Source organism: Convolutriloba macropyga, chromosome 13, assembly GCF_964194025.1.
Source record: "Convolutriloba macropyga chromosome 13, txConMacr16.3, whole genome shotgun sequence".
Taxonomy (NCBI): Eukaryota; Metazoa; Xenacoelomorpha; order Acoela; family Convolutidae; genus Convolutriloba; species Convolutriloba macropyga.
The window spans coordinates 33,241,798-33,262,459 of record NC_134480.1 but is presented as its reverse complement, the minus strand read 5'-3'; the positions used below and the strand labels follow the sequence as shown (position 1 = coordinate 33,262,459).

The 20,662-nt window shown below is 36.9% G+C and overlaps 3 protein-coding genes and 1 non-coding gene across 10 annotated transcripts in view; 1 reads left to right on the top strand and 3 right to left on the bottom strand.

Annotated features, from left to right (window-relative positions):
* LOC142351793 (dynein axonemal heavy chain 6-like) overlaps positions 1-20,662 on the top strand; it is a 199,474-nt gene that overhangs the window by 98,048 nt on the left and 80,764 nt on the right. For all 7 annotated transcript variants that reach the window (XM_075403973.1, XM_075403970.1, XM_075403972.1 and 4 more), the window contains 7 exons: positions 3,828-3,983; positions 4,419-4,580; positions 5,037-5,174; positions 5,466-5,619; positions 5,938-6,422; positions 7,706-7,894; positions 11,365-11,561. In XM_075403973.1, the coding sequence (XP_075260088.1) occupies positions 3,828-3,983; positions 4,419-4,580; positions 5,037-5,174; positions 5,466-5,619; positions 5,938-6,422; positions 7,706-7,894; positions 11,365-11,561 (1,481 nt within the window). The remainder of the gene's footprint in view (positions 1-3,827; positions 3,984-4,418; positions 4,581-5,036; positions 5,175-5,465; positions 5,620-5,937; positions 6,423-7,705; positions 7,895-11,364; positions 11,562-20,662) is intronic.
* The window catches only part of LOC142351794 (uncharacterized), a 338,941-nt gene that overhangs the window by 284,833 nt on the left and 33,446 nt on the right, over positions 1-20,662 (bottom strand). The gene's annotated exons all lie outside the window — the stretch shown is intronic.
* The window catches only part of LOC142351795 (uncharacterized), a 192,012-nt gene that overhangs the window by 137,905 nt on the left and 33,445 nt on the right, over positions 1-20,662 (bottom strand). The window lies entirely within an intron of this gene.
* Positions 12,040-12,111, bottom strand: Trnaw-cca (transfer RNA tryptophan (anticodon CCA)). Its single transcript has one exon. It is a non-coding gene; the product is annotated as a tRNA-Trp (tRNA).

Here is a 20,662-nt window from a genome sequence, read left to right as displayed (position 1 = left end):
CGATGTTTACCAAAAGTGGAACTGAGGCTTTTACAGCTGACGAAGAGTTTTTGCTAACTGAAGAAGTGTATCAACAGAAAACTGAACAGGAAAATTTACAATTTAACAACCGAAGAATCGCGAAGTCGTTTGAACATTACTGCTCCACACAATCTAAACAGGGACGTTTTAGCCCGATAAAACAGGAAGAAATTGATGGAAGTTTGTCGCGAGCCGGAAGTCGGGCTTCGAATAATTACAGATTGACGCCCAGGGGTTCGGGTAATGGGAATGCGAGGATATCTTCTAGGTTATTGTCCAAACGGCAAAGCTCTTCGGACGAATCGGGAATGTCGCTGAAGTTGAATACGCTTTCTCTTGAAACTATAAATGATAGCTGATTGAAAGAATGGTATCTATTCTGCCCCCACCCCCATTCTGTTTCGAGCTCCCAGCTTAGTGGGCAGATAATTTTACGCCCCCAGGCGTACGTCCTATTTTTTACATAGTAACGTGCTATATAACAACACATAAATTGTAACTGGAGGGGCATAAAAACAATGGGAGGGGGGCAGAATAGACCCGAAGAATGTTTTTGGATCTGTTGATTCGCTTATTAAGAATTAGAAGTTAGCTTGGTAGTTGCCTCGTTCTTTTGTTAATTGTTTTTGTTTTGCATGAGCAGTTTGATTTAATTTGAATATATTTTCAATGTATTCTTTTTATATATTTGTGCTACCTAAAGCTCAGGATGATCAACGAAAGTGTTACTCTACATAAACAGTGCAGTCAAAAAGAGTCGAAGTTGAAAAGCGCCAACACTTGACCTGATTCAAAAAGAACCGAAATCAATAAATTTCACTTAATTAACCCTAAATTGTTAGTTAGTCGATACGAGAAGTATTTGTTTTGTTAAATTGATAATGTTGGCCTGTGATAGTTCCGTATCAAATCCCATTATTTGTTGAGGCATGGACACGGCCCGCGACAATTACAATATAATTAACTATTTCGTCGCGTCAGATTTATTTTGCTAATAAATAATGGAACTTAATTTCTGAAATACAGCGTTATAATTTTAAGGGTCTTATTTCAAAGTTAAATTTAATTTGCTCAGTAAATTAATCATTTATTTTAATTAAATTTTTGGCTCTTTTTAATGTTGACTCTTTTTGAAGTCACCATGGTGAAGTACAACTACGCCGATGTGTAACTGTGCCCATTATAAGAGTGCCGAACATTTATTCACTTTTTCACCCGATAAATTTCCGAATCAACCAGATCACTTTAACTGAAATGAACGTAAAAATTCCTGAATGAAGCACAATGAAATGGTGAGATTTTAGATTTTATTAATTATTAGAACAAGCTAATTAGAGCGAGATGATTATAGAGCAAATAGCGATAATTGAGGACAATAGCCATGCTTCAGCGGCCCGTGGGACTTGATATGAATCTATTACAACCGAACGACTGACCAGCGTGCCCTGGTTGCTTTGAAAATAAACTCCGCTGACATTTTAATGATAATTAATTGGTATTGGCGGTTTAGGTACTTTTTCAATCAATTCCAGTTTTGGCACTCTTGAACGTGGCATCTTGTTACGTCGGCATAGTTGTACGTAATCGCCACAACATAAACAAGACAGCTTGAAATGGAAAGACTTTAAAGGGACGAATCGGGAATGTCGCTGAAGTTGAATACGCTTTCTCTTGAAACTATAAATGATAGCTGATTGGAAGAATGGTATCTATTCTGCCCCACCCCCATTCTGTTTCGAGCTCCCAGCTTAGTGGGCATATAATTTTACGCCCCCAGGCGTACGTCCTATTTTTTACATAGTAACGTGCTATATAACAACACATAAATTGTAACTGGAGGGGCATAAAAACAATGGGAGGGGGCAGAATAGACCCGAAGAATGTTTTTGGATCTGTTGATTCATAAACAAGACAGCCACAACATAAACAAGACAGCTTGAAATGGAAAGACTTTAAAGGGACGAATCGGGAATGTCGCTGAAGTTGAATACGCTTTCGCTTGAAACTATAAATGATAGCTGATTGAAAGAATGGTATCTATTCTGCCCCACCCCCATTCTGTTTCGAGACAGCTTGAAATGGAAAGACTTTAAAGAAAATTTTCAAATTTAAAAGTTCAGGAGATAACAAAAAGTGCGAGAAGACTGTGAAGTTCGTCTTTAATGAATTATTGCGATAGCGTCAGTGTTGAACTACGCAAAAACTGGCCTTGTATACTACGAATTTAAACTTTTAGCGAACTAATTTGGCAATCATGTTGCATTTAGCTACCAGTGCATCTCGGTTTTTAACACCTTAATGCATGACAACAAGAACAAGGAGGCTTTCGAACCGCTAGCTGAAGTTCGTATAATATTACTTCGCCATTGCTATTAGACAAAGTAAAGCCACCGCTATTTCTAAGTATAATTTTGTCAGTTTACACTAGTTTTATTTATATAGCAACTAATTAGTAACCATATGCTGCTAATTGTGCAGCTAATTTGTGTTGCTGCTAATTGTAGCTGCAGCATAATAGTACAGCATATTTTCGTTTTTATGAAATTGCATTTGTTTTCTTAGCACAAGTGAAATTCGACAAACTCCGCTGCAAAACATTTCACCTCTTCAATTTTTTCTAGTAACACTTTTTGTGTTTCTCCAATGAATATTTCGGGAAGTCAATATTACAGAACAAGAACGCTGGGCTAGCATGAAAAAAGATCCTTCCCTCATTAATTAAAGTCGGAACAATTAATGTGATTACTGTGAAATTTTACTTGTCATTCATTGTTTTCTGTCTTTTGGTGATGATTTTAAAATTAGATTCCTTATTGTGCGTTGCAGCCCCTTTATGATTTAATACCAGTACCCGCTTTGTTTGAGCCCGTTAAAGTTTATAATATCTAGTACTGGTTCAATAATCTTAAGAATTTTATGTTGTTTTTTTTCTGCGCTGAAAGTATGCTGCTAGCGTCTTTGCTGTTTTTGCCGTGCCCTCGTCATTGAAGAAAATTTATTCCACCGAATTTCCAGTTGACTGATCCTTGTCTGCACCTTGTTTTTTTTCTCCGAGCAAATCAAATTAGAATTAATTAGATTTACATAGAGCCTAAGGATTTCTGGAAGGCTTTTGGTCTCCTGTACAAATGGTCGAATCTAAAAGCCTTTAAACTTGTTGTATTGGTTCTGTGGTTGTTTCCAGACTTGGATCGTGGAAAAAGTTTTTTTGTTTCTCCGGGAAAAATTTAGTCTCTAAGTTTCCTCTCCATTTCACGTACTAACTACTGTTCATAATTTTTCCAGTGGGCTCTTCTAATAGGTATAATCAAAAGTAGAAATAGTGAATTCTGCATTTAGTCCTTTTGAAATGTTAAAAAGTTCTTATTTCAGAATTATAGTAAGCGTTCCTCTTGTAGTAGGAAGAGGATTTGTTCACATGCATATCTGTAAATTTCTTACGGATGAACAGTTTTTACTGTATGAAATTTAGTTATTTTGCTAGGCCTTTGATAGGTTAGAACAAACGCACTTCATGATTCTCTTTTTGGAGCCATTTTTGCAAACAAATTTTGAACCAATTTCCTTGACGCTTTTTCTGATGACGTGCGACATGAGTTTTTTTTTGCTTATAGATAGTTTAAAGGTAGTTTTTTTTATTTTTTTCTTCTCTAAGCTGAAATTCAAATTTTGTTAAAGTTACATCTGCTCCCTTTGTTTATTCAATTTTATTTTTCACATTTGGGTAGTAATTTAATGGAAAAGAGATGTATGGTCATTTGTGAGCTCAAAAATTGTTTGATATTCCTAATTTATTGTTTGTTTAGTGTGACAATGTGAACTCTTTCGACTGGCAGAAGAACCAGAGGTACTACTGGAATCAGGACATTGACGACTGTCAGGTCAGGATGGCCAATGCATGCTACCTGTATGGCTACGAATATCTAGGAGCATCACCACGTTTAGTCGTTACCCCCCTGACTGTAAGTCTTCATCTCAAATTGTACCTCTCATATTTGCTTGTTGTTACTTAATGATTATAAATTAAGTCGAAAGCGATCAAAGGTACACATTTACAGCTACTCATAACACTATTGTTGTATCCATTGAGATCGCTATTTTGTATTCCGTTTATTTCCTAGATCCTAAAAGAAAAGTCTACCGATATACTGAAAAGATTAGTTTTTGGTTTTCTAAAATAATTTTTAATAAGAGCTTTTTTGAAGAGTTCAGAGGATATATGCAAAAATGTTGTATTTCATTGTCGTTTTAAAATTAACTAAACATATTTTCCTGTCCTTGAAACCTGGCCCTTTGATAATGTGATAAATTTAAGTTGATTTAATTCATCCGTTTTCCAATTCTGATATTTTAAGCACTAATTTTCAAACTGATGCAAGTTCTGGTTGTGTGTATAGGATCGTTGCTACCTGTGTTTGATGGGTGCTCTGGAGTTGGATTTGGGTGGTGCCCCTGCTGGTCCCGCTGGGACTGGGAAGACTGAAACCACCAAGGATCTGGCCAAGTCTCTGGCTAAACAGTGCGTGGTATTCAACTGCTCAGAGGGTCTCGATTTCAAGGTAGGCTAGCAAATAGTTTTCACATAATTTATTTCTGAATGATAATGATAATTAGTAGCATACGATAGATTTTTGTACTAGTATCTGGAGGGTGGAGGTGAAATGTAGACTGAATTATAGAGTGAAATAGCGATATATACTTGAAAGGACGATTAAAAGGTATTTTTACCTACTCAAGCATTACCTTTAGGTTATGCTAGTTATAATAGAAATTGATTAAAATATTTTGACTATTTTGACCAAACTGCAGATAGCTAGGTATTAGTTAAGTTATCCTAAATGTCAGAGTTGTCATTTCCTATGACTGATTCATTAAACGTCAACTCACAAGTGAATATACTTCCCAAATTTTTAATTTCCTTGTGTATGCAACTGCATGTTCAACACTTTCATTATCATTTAATGTCTCAATCGCAATTAAAACTTGACATTTTCATGAGTCTATTTCAATTTCAGATGATGGGTCGTTTCTTCTCTGGTCTGGCCCAGTCTGGTGCCTGGTGCTGTTTTGACGAGTTCAACCGAATCGATATCGAGGTATTGTCTGTCATTGCCCAGCAGCTGCTCACTATCAGAAATGCAAAAGCTCAAAAGGTACCAAATTTTCCTTTCTTAATAAAGCATCGTTTTCTCTGAATATAAAAAAATAGTCGTAACTGTTTTGAGAGTTGACTAATTGCCGTATCAAGATCTGGTTTTTTAAATGTTAAAGGTTAAAAGTTGGTCTTTGAGAAATTCGCTGCCTTCGGAGTTTGCGTGTGAAAATTGAATTTAAATTGACATCTGTTTAAAGTTGATCTCATCGGAAAATTTAATGTGGTCTTTGAAAAGATTTGCTGTGGTTTTTTAAAATACTGCAATCGCAATAATCATGTTTTGTTTTAGCTCCAAAGATTCATGTTCGAAGGCCGGGAGATCAAGTTGAACCCGACAGCGGCCGCTTTTATCACCATGAATCCGGGTTACGCCGGTCGAACTGAATTGCCAGACAACTTGAAAGCCCTCTTCAGACCGATGTCTATGATGGTTCCTGATTATGGTAGGCTAAAATATTTCTATATTTTTCCTTGCCTTCGAGGTGAAATGCTGATGTGAGCTCCAATATTTCTGAATTAATAACATTTATAACGGTACAGATGTAACTTTAAAATTTTTCTGAAAATTGAAAGGTGAAAATTAACTTTTTTGGAATTATTCTCAAGAAAACTTTTGCCAATCGAATTAATGAATCAATATAGCCTCTCAGACGCTGTTAATTTTGAAAAAAGCACAAATCCAAAGCTTAGTTCTTAAACTTAAACCTTGGTAACATTCGGTTTCGTATAGTTTCAATGAAATGAAGAACTTTCAACTTCAGGTCTCATTGCTGAGGTCATTCTGTACTCGGAGGGTTTCGAAGAGTCAAAAATCTTGGCGCGTAAAATGGTGCAAATGTACAAACTCTGCTCCGAGCAACTTTCTCAACAGGACCATTACGACTTCGGCATGCGTGCTGTCAAATCTGTGCTGGTCATGGCTGGAACCCTGAAACGTGAGAACCCAGACAAGAGTGAAGATGTTGTGCTGATCCGGGCGCTTCGCGACAGCAACTTGCCCAAGTTTTTGGCGGATGATTCAATTTTGTTCCGGGCAATTTTATTGGATCTGTTCCCAGGAGTTGAGATTCCAGAGCACGATTATGGAGTGTTCAAGGAAACGATTCAAGAGGCGCTTGTTAAGAGAGGACTGCAATTGGTCGAAAGTGAGATTTTGAAGGTCATTCAGTTGCATGAGACTATGATTGTGAGGCACGGAGTCATGACAGTCGGACCCACGGGTGGTGGAAAAACAACAGTGTTACATGTGAGTGACGAGTTGAGTATTTTTTGCAAACAGTTTTTTTTAGAATGCATTAATTTTATATTGATGTACGCTTTGTTATGATCCGAATCGTAGTCATGAATCATATTGAAAGTGAAATCGGTTTATTAATAGCCGCGTGAGCAATTCCAGGCGGCTATTATAGCGCTCACTTTTTTACTTCATCCAACAAATTTTTGTTTCGTCTTACCCTGACTTCTTGGAATTGACTTTTTCAATGACTTCAGTGACTTCTACTGCTTTGCAGTTAAAATTTGTGTTCGTGGCGTCATTTCTGCTTTCAGGTCCATTGCGTGACTTACCTCACTAAAAAAATGACTTCTGAACTAACTTATGGAACTTTAAATTTTATGAACATATACTAATTAAAGGTCAATAGTGTGCATCTAAGTAGTGCCAAACTTATATGCCCTAATTCCTGAGTAATAGAGTCTTGAGTTTTAATATCGAATATTAATTTTGAAAAAGCTCCATTGGGGCTTTTGCCTTGTAGAGCAAATGTGTCTCATAAAAATGACAGTCCGAATCTAACCCGAAAAGTCTAGTGGTCTATTAAAAAGCTGGTGGTCGATCTGTCAATCTTACCTCTTTAGTTGTTTCAATTCATGGTAGGCCACAAGCGTCTATCGCGGCTATTTTCCGGCAATCTGCCGGCTATGTTTTAATCATCCGACAGAGTTTCATTTTATGTAGCGGCCAATTTTTTTGAATATCGAAATCAGTCATTGGAAATCTGCAAGCAGACTCACTCACGGCATCTCTAAGAGTCAAAAATAAGTCTACAAAGATATAGAAAATCGACCCATTTTTTTCCATTCATTCTCTCGTGAACAAAGCAACGACTGGGCGGGGGGTGAGGAGCACAAACATAAGAAAGATCCGAACATTGTTAATTGATTCTCGAACGAAATTTGAAGCAATTATTGTAACCGTTTCGATCTTTTTATGCAAAATATTTGCTTCACCGATTTGACATTTTGAGTGACTTTTGCGCCCTTGACTTTTTGCGTTTTGCGTGATCTATAGTTCTCTCTCTCATTCAACGTTTTGAGCACAGCACCTGAACTCAATTGGCGGCAGTTCAGCACTAAAAATCAATTGAAAAGCGTCGAAATTGGTGTCATTTTTTCTTTTACCCCCCCCCCCCGGACTGAAGCAGGCTGCAATAGATTAGAGCTCCCACTAGAGTCCTTCGAGATCAATTTTTGCGACCTTAGTTGGTTATGGTCATGGTTTAATTCATGTTTTTTCCCATGATTTTCTAGATTCTAGCGGATACATACCAGCTGTTACGAGACAAGGGCAATAAGAGCCACGAGTACTACAAACCAGTTACCAAATACACTCTCAACCCCAAGAGTATCACAATGGGGGAATTGTATGGAGAGGTTGACAAGCTGACACTTGAATGGAAAGACGGTCTACTCGCTATCTCAGTCAGAGCTGCGGCCAACGTGAGTTTTTCGCATCCGAGCAAAACGGTCAGAAATACCAAAAAAAAATTATAGTCGCAGAAAACATTTTTCAAAGAAATCAGACAATACATTCACAAATAATCACTTAGCACTCCAACTAGAAATTGATATATTTTGTATTTCTTTTTGAAAAATTAAATAATCGCACCAAATTTGACTGATTTTGCGCAAAAATAAACCACTGAAAGGCAGATTAAAACGGAAATCGTGAAAGACTGCGTTGACTTTCCTTGGATAATTTTACTCGGGCACTAATTTGCTTGTTCACAATAACTTATTTTAACCCGGATACATAACAGATATCTCAGACATCATAATATGTTGTAACGAAAACTGGGAAAATTGTTGTCTATGAGTTATCTAAATAGTTAAGCTGATTAGCTAATTATTTGCTGTAATTATTCGGCTAAATTAAAGATTTCTCATCTACATGAAGTAAACTAAATATGAAATGTTTTCTTTTCATCATTTTCTGTTTGCACCATTTCTTTGAAACATGCACCTCAAATGTTCATTTTGTTGATATCAACATTTAAGCCCTATTGAGTTTTATTTTGAGTTGAATTGAGTTTTATTTTGGCTTATTTCAGTTCGTAAGTAATAGTTCTAATGGACAATTAGGCGGCCTTGATATTATTACGTCATCAGTATCAAACGTAATTTCACATTTCATTGTTTCATTTCTAGTAGTAGTTCACATAAAGTGGCCACTTTTCATTGGGTGTTATCGAATTTCTCAAAAGATACTCGCTGCTTTTTATCTGTTTAGCTGTATGGTCTTCGGCATAGGTCTTGCCTAACAAGCCAAGTTCAACTAAACAATTTATTTTTTGAAGTTTCTAAAATCAGTTTTCAAGTCAATCAATTTTTTCCCGCCATTTGGGTTCCAATTGTGGAACAAGATATTTTTCTGGGATATCCAAGCAACGAACAGACAAATTGATTTGAAAAGTGAACATCCGAACTGTAAATAACAGATAAACATCTATTGGAATGACTTAGTGACCTCTGATTGAAATGATGCCAACCCAGACTGAACTTCAAGTCTCAACCAGTACTGATTCTGTGAGAATACACGTCTTGGATCAGTGCTGTATCAGAGATCCGATCGTGTCACTTTTTAGACGTGGCAAGTCGAATCAAGTCTTAAGTTTTGACAAGTCTTGATCAAGTCTTGAGTCAAGTCTTGTGCACAGTTTTTGGTGTTGCTATTTTTTCGTTTCGCAACGAATGAAAACAGCCGCCATTTACAATGGCATGCATTCAAAATAGTCCAACGTGAAATAGGAAGCACAAGAAAATGGGAGCAATTCCACAAAATTCACTTGATAGAGATTGAAAAACTTCTTGACATTGCCCAAATATACCAGTCATAAAACTCCTTTCTGTCCATTGGAAAAAAGTTGGTTTCCGAGTGAATGTATAGCACCTTTTGAATTGACATAAAAGATTTAAACAGAAAGAGCTTGGTCAGAAACAGCTTGGTCAGATTTAATTAATTTGTTGTAAATTAATCTGACGAAATAAAGCTAATGAATAAATTATAAATCACACTTCTCAAAACTCTTCTTTGCTTATTAACTGCGCAATATAAAAGACTTCTCAATTCTTGCCAAGACTTGACTTAGCTTTAACAAGTCTTGAGCAAGTCTTCACAGGTCTTAAGATTTGAGAGAAAACCGGATCAGGACTGATTTGTCAATTCAAGACGTTCATTTCACTGCAGAAGTACTGATCAGGTCTTGAAACTCGTTCCGGGAAATGATGCAGGTTCCGGGATATAAAGAAACTTGGTTCCTTTTTTATCAGATTACGAAATTTTTTCTCAAGAGTTATTGTTGTCATATAACTACCTTTTGTTAAAGTGGCCGCTTTTATTTCATTGCTCGTTGTTTATATCGTATTGGGAAACCTAAATGCTTCCAAAATCTGATAGTGTATAACTTGCAAGTCGGAAAGAAAATGTTCGTTGGTTAAGCTAAGCTCTGAATTAGTTTGAACTCTGAGCTCCACGAAAAAAGAAACAACTAATTTTTAATAAGAACACCCAAAGAAAAATACCCCTACGGAAATAAATACATACCGGGAAAAAATCCCGTTGACTATGCTGGCTAAGAGATGCGCACGTGGTCATGCATCGCGGACCAAGACAATGCCTTAGCGGCCCGTCGGATTCGATATGAAGGTATTACAACTCAGAAAATTATCACGGCCGAAGTTCAATGTTAATATGGAGTGCTGTGGCTTCTTCGTAGTCTAATAAAGAAAAAAATTGTTTTGTGCACTTTGGCCCACAGGGTCCTGGAGAATTCAATTTCTAATAATGAAAATTTGACTTTTTTGTTAGGGTTTCTCATAATTGTAATTGTCAATTTTGTCTTGAATACTTAAGAAGTCGATACTCGTTAAGAGAGCTACTTTTAATTTTATGACCAGAAAAACTTGTTATGATGGCAGTTAAAACTTACTGTCTTTTTTATGGCGTATTACCACAAGACTATAATAACCATTTCAGCATAATACTGTTCTGTTTACTTTACGAATTATAAAGTAAATCACCTATTTATTGAGGATCGTTAAATAAGGTTGAAAATCAATCCTGTCACACCGAGCAAAATGCAGTGATTGTCAAAAGGTAACTTTTTTGACAAAACACTTTTTCTATCACAGTTGACATTTATACGCCTCTTCAAAATCCAATTATTGTATCAAAAGACTGTCATTCCATTAAATCCGATACTTCGGGAATAGAAAAATATTAACTTAAAAAACTTGGTCTCTTGTGATTTTGTCGTTTTTTTCTCCGATCAAAAATATGGGTTGTCCGCAAATTCGTGAAGCATGCTTAAGGTTTTGCTTTTTTCAAAAGAACTGTTTTTTCTCATAACGCAGTCAGCATGCCCCATCACAGTTTCTTGTAAAATAGTTGAAGCAGACAAATCAACTGGTTTCTGAAATTTTATAGCATCGCGTCAAATAACTCGGTATCAACTAAGCTCGACATGAAACACCATATTTTTTCAAAAAGAAAAAAATTCAAATTTTCAAAGCACAAATTTTATGAATCATGCATTCTAATAGGGAAAAAATCAGTTTTTCACGAGAAGAATCATTTTTCGTAAAAGTTTTCTGTGACCCCCAAAATTATGTTAGCTTGACTTTTTGAAGCTTATTCTTATTTAAACTTCGTAACGTCATCAATATAAAGCTCGGCCCTTGGATTTCTGCGACGTTTGTCAAAATTCCAAGCCCTGTCATCAGAATGTTCGAGTCAGTAGAGTGATAGTTGCAGTGATTAAACATCATGTATATTTAAGTGTTGGAAGTTTGGATGCTTTATCAGTATTTGTGTAGGTGTTTGTGTACTTGGTTTGTTTTAGCTGCGCACTTCTTGTTAGTCTCCAATTTGACTGTTTGAAATGTTACTTTGACCTCTCTTTTCTCTCCAGAATACGACAACTGACCACCAGTGGGTAGTGTGTGATGGTCCGGTGGATGCCCTCTGGATTGAGAACATGAATACAGTTCTGGATGACAACAAAATGTTGTGTCTGGCTAACAGTGAGAGGATCAAACTCACTCCTTACATCCACATGTTGTTCGAAGTGCAGGATTTGGCTGTGGCTTCGCCTGCTACTGTTTCACGGTTTGAAGACCTCTTTCTTGTAATTCATGCTGATACCTCCCTCCCCTGACACTCCAATTGAGAAAAGTAAAAAGCTTCTGCGGCTCTTGTAAAATAAGTCAAACTCTTTCCATTTGGCAGATGGATAATGGGGACTTTCCCGTTTTAGCCGCCGCTGACGTGCGCCTGTAAAAGTTATATGACCACTAAGCTGGGGGAGGAGGGGGGGGGGGGCAGAATAGATCCCCCAATCATGGGAAATCTACCATAATGAGGGCCTATAATGGGAAAGACAGCAATGTCCGATTTAGCCGCTTATGGTTTTCGGTTTTTCCTGGCACAATGTCCCATCTGTTTTGTAGTAAAAAAAAAAGATGAAGGGGAGGGTTCTTAAAATATTAAAATGCCATGATGGGATTGTTTTGCGTGCAAACTATAGTGGCTATAACGATAAGTCTAATATGCGGTTTTGAATTCTCGATCAGATGCAAAAGTAAACTGACCCCGACGTGATTCGAAAACGCAACCTTCTGATCTGGAGTCAGACGCGCTACCGTTGCGCCACGGAGTCTTGAACTACTGGCTCCCTTTTTTGGTGTCATCTTTTCAGTACCTCTCCTTTATGAAGTCGAGATTATGATTACTTTTCATACTTTTAAGGCATTTCCGTTTGTGCAACAATCCTCCCCCAGCTTATTGAGTGCATCTTATTTTCAACCCCAAGCACACGTGCCATTTTTGGAATCTATTCTGTCTCTCCCCCACCCCAGTGTTTTTTATGACCCCCTCGTTTCAAATTATGAGTTGTTATATAGCACGTTACTATGTAAAAATATTGCACGTGTGCCTAGGGTTCATATATTCCCACTAAGTGGGGGCGGGGACAGAATGGATCCCATTTTTGAAAGATGATATACTAATTGGCACGTGTTCTCTATGTTACTTCCTTAATTATGGGTGCATAGCGTATTGGAGAAGGGGGAACAATCTTTGGACCTTTTCCGTATGTGCCCCCCCCCCCAGCTTAGTGGGTGCATATTTGCGCCCCCAGACGCACGTGCTTTATTTTTGCACAGTGATTTACTGTCTAATGGCACGTGCTCTATAACTGGGGGGTTAATTACGTACTGGATGCGCACAGAGGAAAAAGATCCAACTCTCCTGAAGAAGAATGTGGCTCATGCTATCTGTCACGCCCCTATTTCGTGCCTCATAGTTTCGTGATGATTTCCACTAAATATCCATATAATTTACTGTCAATTAGTTCATATTCAGATAGTTTCAAGGCCGTATCGAGTCCAAATTTCCATAAAGGACTTTAACCTCTAATTTGTTTATGTTTACTAAAAACAACCGCAGATTGACAGATTACTGATAAACATATTACGTACCCAAGAGCCTCAATATTTACCTTTTAAGTTCGATGAAGATGAATAAGTATAATTTGTAAATAAAGTCGTGAGTGAATAATTTGTAAATAAATGAATACTTGGTGAAGTTATTATGCCGATAAAGTAGGTGCTAAAACGGAAATTGTTTTTTTTTTGCTCAACTAACATCAAGAAACGCACAAAAGCTGGAAGTTGCCCAATTTGAAGATCAGAAAATATTTTCGAAGGACCAATACAACTTGAGGTACAAATCTTTGGAATCTAGGAAGACCAGAACACTTAAGAGCCAGCCTGACGATCAGTTGATAAATATATCTCGAATTACCAGTAAAACTTGCAGAACTTGAATATTCTTTAAAAATTTGAATAAAATAATTGAAGATTGAATTGGAAAACTTCGTCCAATTTCTAAGTCATGATAGACTCGGACATAACTTGAATTCAGCAATGAGAAGCTATTAATTTACATGGCAACTAGTGGATATATCAGGCATCTGAACCGCTAAATAGAAGGCTATTACTAGCTAATTATGCTAATTTTATATCTGCTAATATCGCACTATATAACAACCATATTAAGTCCTTGTACAATGGCGATAATTATAGATAATGACTCCTAATATAAGCATCTAAAAACCGAGTAAACATCTTTAAATGTTAGTGCGTAACATAGTGAGAGGATTTGTCAACGGTTTCCCCGTTTAACGGACCAAAATTCCGATTAATTATTCGCCCACTTGATGTTTTCTTCTTTTGTTTGACTCTTTCCTTCACTCCTCCTTGTTTACCCATGGAAGTTTCATTCATCCTCCAGCACATCAATTGCAAGCAAGATGACAATACAACAAACAGTAACAGAGGAATGAATGGGTGGAAATTGTTTTTGTGTCTTTGGGGCCTAATTGCAACAAAAATTCAAAACTATTTGAGGGGTTACAAACTGGGCCAAACTGAACCACATCTGTCACAACGGTCATAAACAACACATGGTGTTTACGAACGTGGATACTTCAATTGAGTAAATAAATTTATAAAATTAACTATTGCTGCTTTAGTTTTATTGCATTGAACAAAATTTTCGTCGCCATAAATAACTTTCGCTCATTTTTTAACCTTATTAAATACTAGGAATAGCATAAAATCCTCGCAAAATAATGTTGAAATGCAAACTAGAGTTATAATTACTGCATCCATAGCTTGATAATGGATTTGAACGGGTAAACCAAAATTATTAAATCAGCTATAAAAATTCTACAAAAAGTATAAAATCAGCGGAGGTTAATGAATCAAACTGCGGCCTCCGCCATTACACCGTTGCCTATCTGATTCCAGCTTCCACAAGGCTTGTGCGGTCGTGATTCCCACGATTTTTCATAAACTACGGGGCACTCTTTATTGGTGAGACTTCGGCAGCCTTACGGCTTCAACGAAATACAGTCTGACGATTCGACCGGAGCTTTAGGCATTAGGTTTATAGGAAGCCCATCTTTTCTGATGTTTGAGCAGATAGTTTCAGTAATTTTTCCTATAGTCCATTGTGCTACTCATTATTTAGACAAAAGCTATTCATTTTCATTTCGTTTATCTGTGCTAATCAATTTCGCTCCTCTTCAAGTTGAGCGTGCCAATTAATATTTTAGAAAGCAATAAGACTGATTGAACTAAAAGCGTATAATCCAAACGGGTTTTCATCATGTGATCAAATCTACATCACGCTCTTCTCTGTATCGCAAGCCGATAATTGGACGGGTCTGAACGGTTAATAACGGGAGCAATCGGAGTCGCAGGAGTTGCAGCAGCACAACATTCGAATATTCTCTCTCTTTAGGATAATTTTTAACCCCACCAGAGGACACAAGATTAGTTTTTGAGAACAGTATAACAGCTTTGAGAAATAGGTTCACTCAAGATGACCTTAGAGAGATCCAAATAATAAAGTTAGAGAACCAAAAGTTCAGATACAGTAAAGAGTTTCTTAGTAAAGTTAAGAACAGAAGCTAATAAAGCATATCCAGCGCCGGTAATTGAAGTAATACCAGCAGGAGCAGTTGACGCTCAAGCCCGCGCATTTGACCTAGAAGCATCGCATGAACTCTGACCTTGAAATGAAGCGCATCTTCATAAAATTGATGCCCAATTGGCTGAAACCGAAGTTGTTAGAAAGGCCAGAACCGGACACTATAGACCAATAATGCACGTGAGCTAGTCAGCAAATAGGATTCAGAGAAATGTGTATCAGAGATGAGTATTATGATGAAGATTTTATTGTGATAGTAGAATCAAGAACAGAAAAAATGTTTCAAGCAATGACTATTATAACTAAAAATCAAAAAGCTGGAGCAGATGCTTGAAGAGAAAGTAGCACGTAAAACTGAGCAGCCAGAACAGGGCACAGTAAACATCCTCACACCACATTACCCTCAGCAAGTCTACAGACAGTTATAGACCAAGTTATTGCCCCCAATATTAAAATTATCAGCCTAATTTTTGTCAATATCAACCACATTATGGACCCCAGCAACATTACACACCTCGCTCTAATAATTATTGAGATTTTGAACACCGATTTGACAATCCTAAGCCTTTTTTTCATGAAAACCAGCGACCAGAAACCCGAAATTAATGGAATGAAACTCCTGATAGTCGACCATTTGTTCACCCAGCTTACGTTAATAGACCTATTTATCCCGTTCAAAAAATACCCCTGTAAATCTGCTTCGACAGGGGATAGTTTATGATGGCCCAAACCTAGCTCCAGACCGTTACAATAATCATCAAGCAAATGAGCTTAGTTACGCAGGTTCACTTCAGTATCAAAATACAGGACGTATGAACTACCCCTTTAATCAACAAAAAAAACTTTCACAGCCACCCAGTCTTAAAAACCTACATAAAAAAATATAAAAAACCTCAGAACTCGATTAGTCATTACAACGAAAGCAAGTTTTGTCCTAGTTTAGATAAAGTATTAGAGCCAGTTTATAACGAAAGTAACAAAAAGCGTAAAAAACCCAAGAAATGGTAACAAAAACAAAGTGAATAAGTCTGTGCAATTCCCAACACTAAATCTTCAGCCCAATTGAAAGCCAGCAACAAATCTCCGGCAATTATTCAGCATTGTCCCACTATCAGGCAGAACATTATCCTGCGTTAAAATTAAATTTGATGAAGAATTAGACAGATGCGCACTAATTGATTCCGGGGCATTTGCAAACGTGATACGAGTTTTACAAGGTATATATTAAACACATTATTAAATCAATAACTTTAATAGTAAAACTTGATTTAGATAATGTTAAAATGGCAAACGGAAATATAGTAAAAATTGATAAAGCAATTAAAGTTACACTTATTAAAGTTGGGCACACAATCATTCACCGAAGAATACCTTTTTTTAATTGTCACAACTCCTGTAAAATTAAGCAACCCTTTCTTTGTTAATGATAAAGTTAGCATCTGCCCAGGACAAACGTACATAAAAACCTGATCAAACTCTTCAAATAAACAAAATCAAGCGAGAAATGCACTCCAGAAGGTTTGGAGTTTACACCCAGAAAAAACAAGTATTACAACCAAATCAGCAAAAAATTTCAAGATTCCACTGAAGTTTGAGTGTTTTGTTGAGTTTAGTGAAGAAATAAATCCAAACGAAATCCAAGCTGTAATATTAAGCAACCCTTTTTTGTTGATGACAAAGTTAGCATCTGTCCAGGACAAAATTACATTAAAAACCTGAACAAACTCTGCAAACAAACCAAACCAATCCAGAAATGCAACCCAGAAGGTTTAGAGTTCACGTCCAAAGGAAGCCAGTTTTCCAACCAAATCAGCAAAAATTTCCAGACTGTAAGCTACCAGAGAAGCTTGAGTCATATTTGGACTTTAGTGAAGTAATAAATCCAAACGAAATTTTTGAAAAAAAATAGTGAAGTAATATTAACGTCCTCTCTAAGAAGTAAAGTTACTGAAAATAACATTCTATATATCTATGTCATGAACATCACTGAACACCCAGTCAACGTTTATAAAGACGAAGGAATTGCCAAGTTCTCATTCTTGACGTCTGACCAAGCTGAAAGGTTATTAGAAGTAGATACTCAGTTGATAAATGTCGGAAAAATGTATGACAATTACTTAATAGGAATATATTAGTTAATCCAGGTCTCGGATACCCCAAAACAAAAAGCGCAGTCATCAACACTGGTCCCAGAATATTAAAAACTGTTATTCCCAACACCTGAAGCGTGCCCTGACCGGACAAACTTGTCACCTTTGCTAATAAAAATATTTGAACAAGAAGTTAGATCCCAGGGGTAACCATCGAGACAAAACGTATTTTCATTCGTATGCAAGATACATTCAATTAATATTAATGGCTCTGAAACGAATTTTAAGGCATTTATATTAGTACTGTGGTCTTTTTAATGCAGTTTTTCGCTTCACAATTTTTTTGTCTGACCCATTCTTATGACGTTTTGCCTACAACGGAGAAATAGGTAATGCCCGGACGGCATTGAGTGCTCCTAGAGCTTCTACGCTTAGCCAGTTTCTAAGAATGGGAGTCACTAAAAATGTTTTGAGGAGACAATTTCTTGGTGTGAAAGGCGGTTCTTAATCTTAATAGTTTCACCCTCTCAGTCACCCCACGCCCCCTCATCCCTCCAAGGCTCCCCAGTCGAACTTCCTGAACTTGGCAGTTCAGCCATCCCAGGCGGGGCCGTTTTATTTTTTGAAACAATCTACTTTAGTACCATAATTCAGTTATAATTTTTGTTAATACAAGGTGCTATGACGTCTCTCAAATTCAGTCTCAGATTTTCATGGCTGTTTAAGTTTAAAGACGTATTAAACGATTTTTGAAAACTTTATACAGAATGATACCATTCAAAGTAGCACTTAAAATTGAGCTGCCAGTGCAAGGCACAGTAAACATCCTCACACCACTTTACCCTCAACAAGTCTACAGACAGAGTTATAGACCATGTTATTGCCCCAATATCAAAATTATCAGCCTAATTTTTGTCAATATCCACCACTTTATGTACCCCAGCAACAGTACACTCCTCGTTCTAATAATTATTGAGAGTAGGGACCTTTTTTATCAAAACCAGCAACCAGAAACCCGAAATTAGTGGAATGAAACTCCTAATAGTCGACCATTTGTTCACCCAGCTTACATTAATAGACCTATTTATCCCGTTCCAAAAAATACCCCGGTAAATCTGCTTTGACAGGGGATAGTTTATGATGGCCCAAACCTAGCTCCAGAACGTTACAATAATCATCAAGCAAATGAGCTTAGTTACGCAGGTTCACTTCAGTATCAAAATACAAGACGTATGAACAACCCCTTTAATGGACAAAAAAATAACACAGCCACCCAGTCTTAAAAACCAACATACAAAATTTAAAAAGCCACAGGACTCTTCATCATTATAACGAAAGCAAGTTTAATCCTAGTTTAGATAAAGTAATAGAGCCAGTTTATAACGAAAGCATCAAAAAGCGTAAAAAATTGCAAGAAATGGTTACAAAACAAAGTGAATAAGTCTGTGGAATTCCCAACAGAAAATCGTCAGCCCAATTAAAAGCCAGCACTATCAGGCAGAACGTTATCCTGCGTTAAAGTTTAATTTGACGAAGAATTAGACAGATGCACACTATATGATTCAGGGGTGTTTGCAAACGTGATACGCCGTGAGTTTTACAAGGTATTTATCAACAGCATTAATCAATCAATAATAGAAATAGAAAAGCTTGATCCAAATAATGTTAAAATGGCAAAGGAAATATAGTGAAAATTGATAAAGCAATTAAAATTACATTTATATCGGGCATACAATTATTCAGCGAAGAATTCCTTGTTTTAATTTTCACAACTCCTGTAATACTAAGCAATTCGTTTTTCGTAATTGAAAAAGTTAGCATCTGCCCAGGACAAAGTTACGTTAAAAACCTGATCAAACTCTTCAAATAAACCTAATCACGCCCGAATTGCAACCCAGAAGGCTTGGAGTTTACACCAAGAGAAAGCAAGTATTACAGCCAAATCAGAAAAATTATCAGATTGTAGGCTGCCGGAGAAGCTTGAGTCATATGTTGAATTTAGTGAAGTAATAAGTCTAAACGAAATCTTTGAAAAAGATAGTGAAGTAATATTAACGTCCTCTCTATGTAAAGTTACTGAAAATAACATTCTATATATCTATGTCATGAATATCACTGAACACCCAGTCACCGTTTATAGGGGCGAAGAAATTGCCAAGTTCTCATTCTTGGCGTCTGATCAAGCTGAAAAATTATTATAAGTAGATCCTCAGTTGATAAATGACGCAAAAATGAGTGAAAATTTCTTAACAGAAACATATCAGTTAATCCAAGTCACGGATACCCAAAAACGAAAAGCGCAGCAATCAAAACCGGTCCCAGAATATAAAAAATTGTGGTTCCCAACACCTGAAACGTGCCCTGACCGGACAAGCTTGTCACCTTTGCAGAGAAAAATATTTGAACAAGAAATTAGATCCAAATGGTAACCATCTGGGCAAAAGGTGTTTTCATTCGTATTCAAGATACATTCAATGAGTTTTAATTGCTCTCAAACGATTTCTGTGGCAATTATTTTAGTACTTTGGTCTTTTTTATGCAGTTTTTTGCTTCACAAATTTTTTGTCTGACCCCTTCTTATGACGTTTTGCCTACAACGGAGAAATAGGTAACGCCCGGACGGCATTGAGTGCTCCTAGAGCTTCTACGCTTAGCCAGTTTCTAAGAATGGGAGTCACTAAAAATGTTTTGAGGAGACAATTTCTTGGTGTGAAAGGCGGTTCTTAATCTTAATAGTTTCACCCTCTCAGTCACCCCACGCCCCCTCATCACTCCAAGGCTCCCCCAGTCGAACCTCCTGAAGTTGGCAGTTCAGCCATCCCAGGCGGGGCCGTTTTATCGTTTGAAACAATCTACTTTAGTACCATAATTCAGTTATGTTTTTTGTTAATACAAGGTGCTATGACGTCTCTCAAATTCAGTCTCAGATTTTCATGGCTGTTTAAGTTTAAAAACGTAATAAACAATTTTTGAAAACTTCATACAGAATGATACCATTCAAAGTAGCACTTAAAACTGAGCTGCCAGAGCAAGGCACAGTAAACATCCTCACACCACTTTACGCTCAACAAGTCTACAGACAGTGTTGTAGACCATGTTATTGCCCCAATATCAAAATTATCAGCCTAATTTTTGTCAATATCCACCACGTTATGTACCCCAGCAACAGTACACCCCTCGTTCTGATAACTATTGAGAGTAGGGACCTTTTCATCAAAACCAGCAACCAGAAACCCGAAATTAGTGGAATGAAATTCCTAATAGTCGACCATTTTTTCACCCAGCTTACGTTAATAGACCTATTTATACCGTTCCAAAAAATACCCCGGTAAATCTGCTTTGACAGGGGATAGTTTATGATAGCCCAAACCTAGCTCCAGACCGTTACGATAATCATCAAGCAAATGAGCTGAGTTACGCAGGTTCACTTCAGTATCAAAATACAAGACGTATGAACAACCCCTTTAATCGACAAAAAAATAAGCACAGCCACCCAGTCTTAAAAACCAACATAAAAAATTTAAAAAGCTACAGGACTCGATTCATCATTATCACAAAAGCAAGTTTTGTCCCAGTCTAGATAAAGTAATAGAGCCAGTTTATAACGAAAGCATCAAAAAGCGT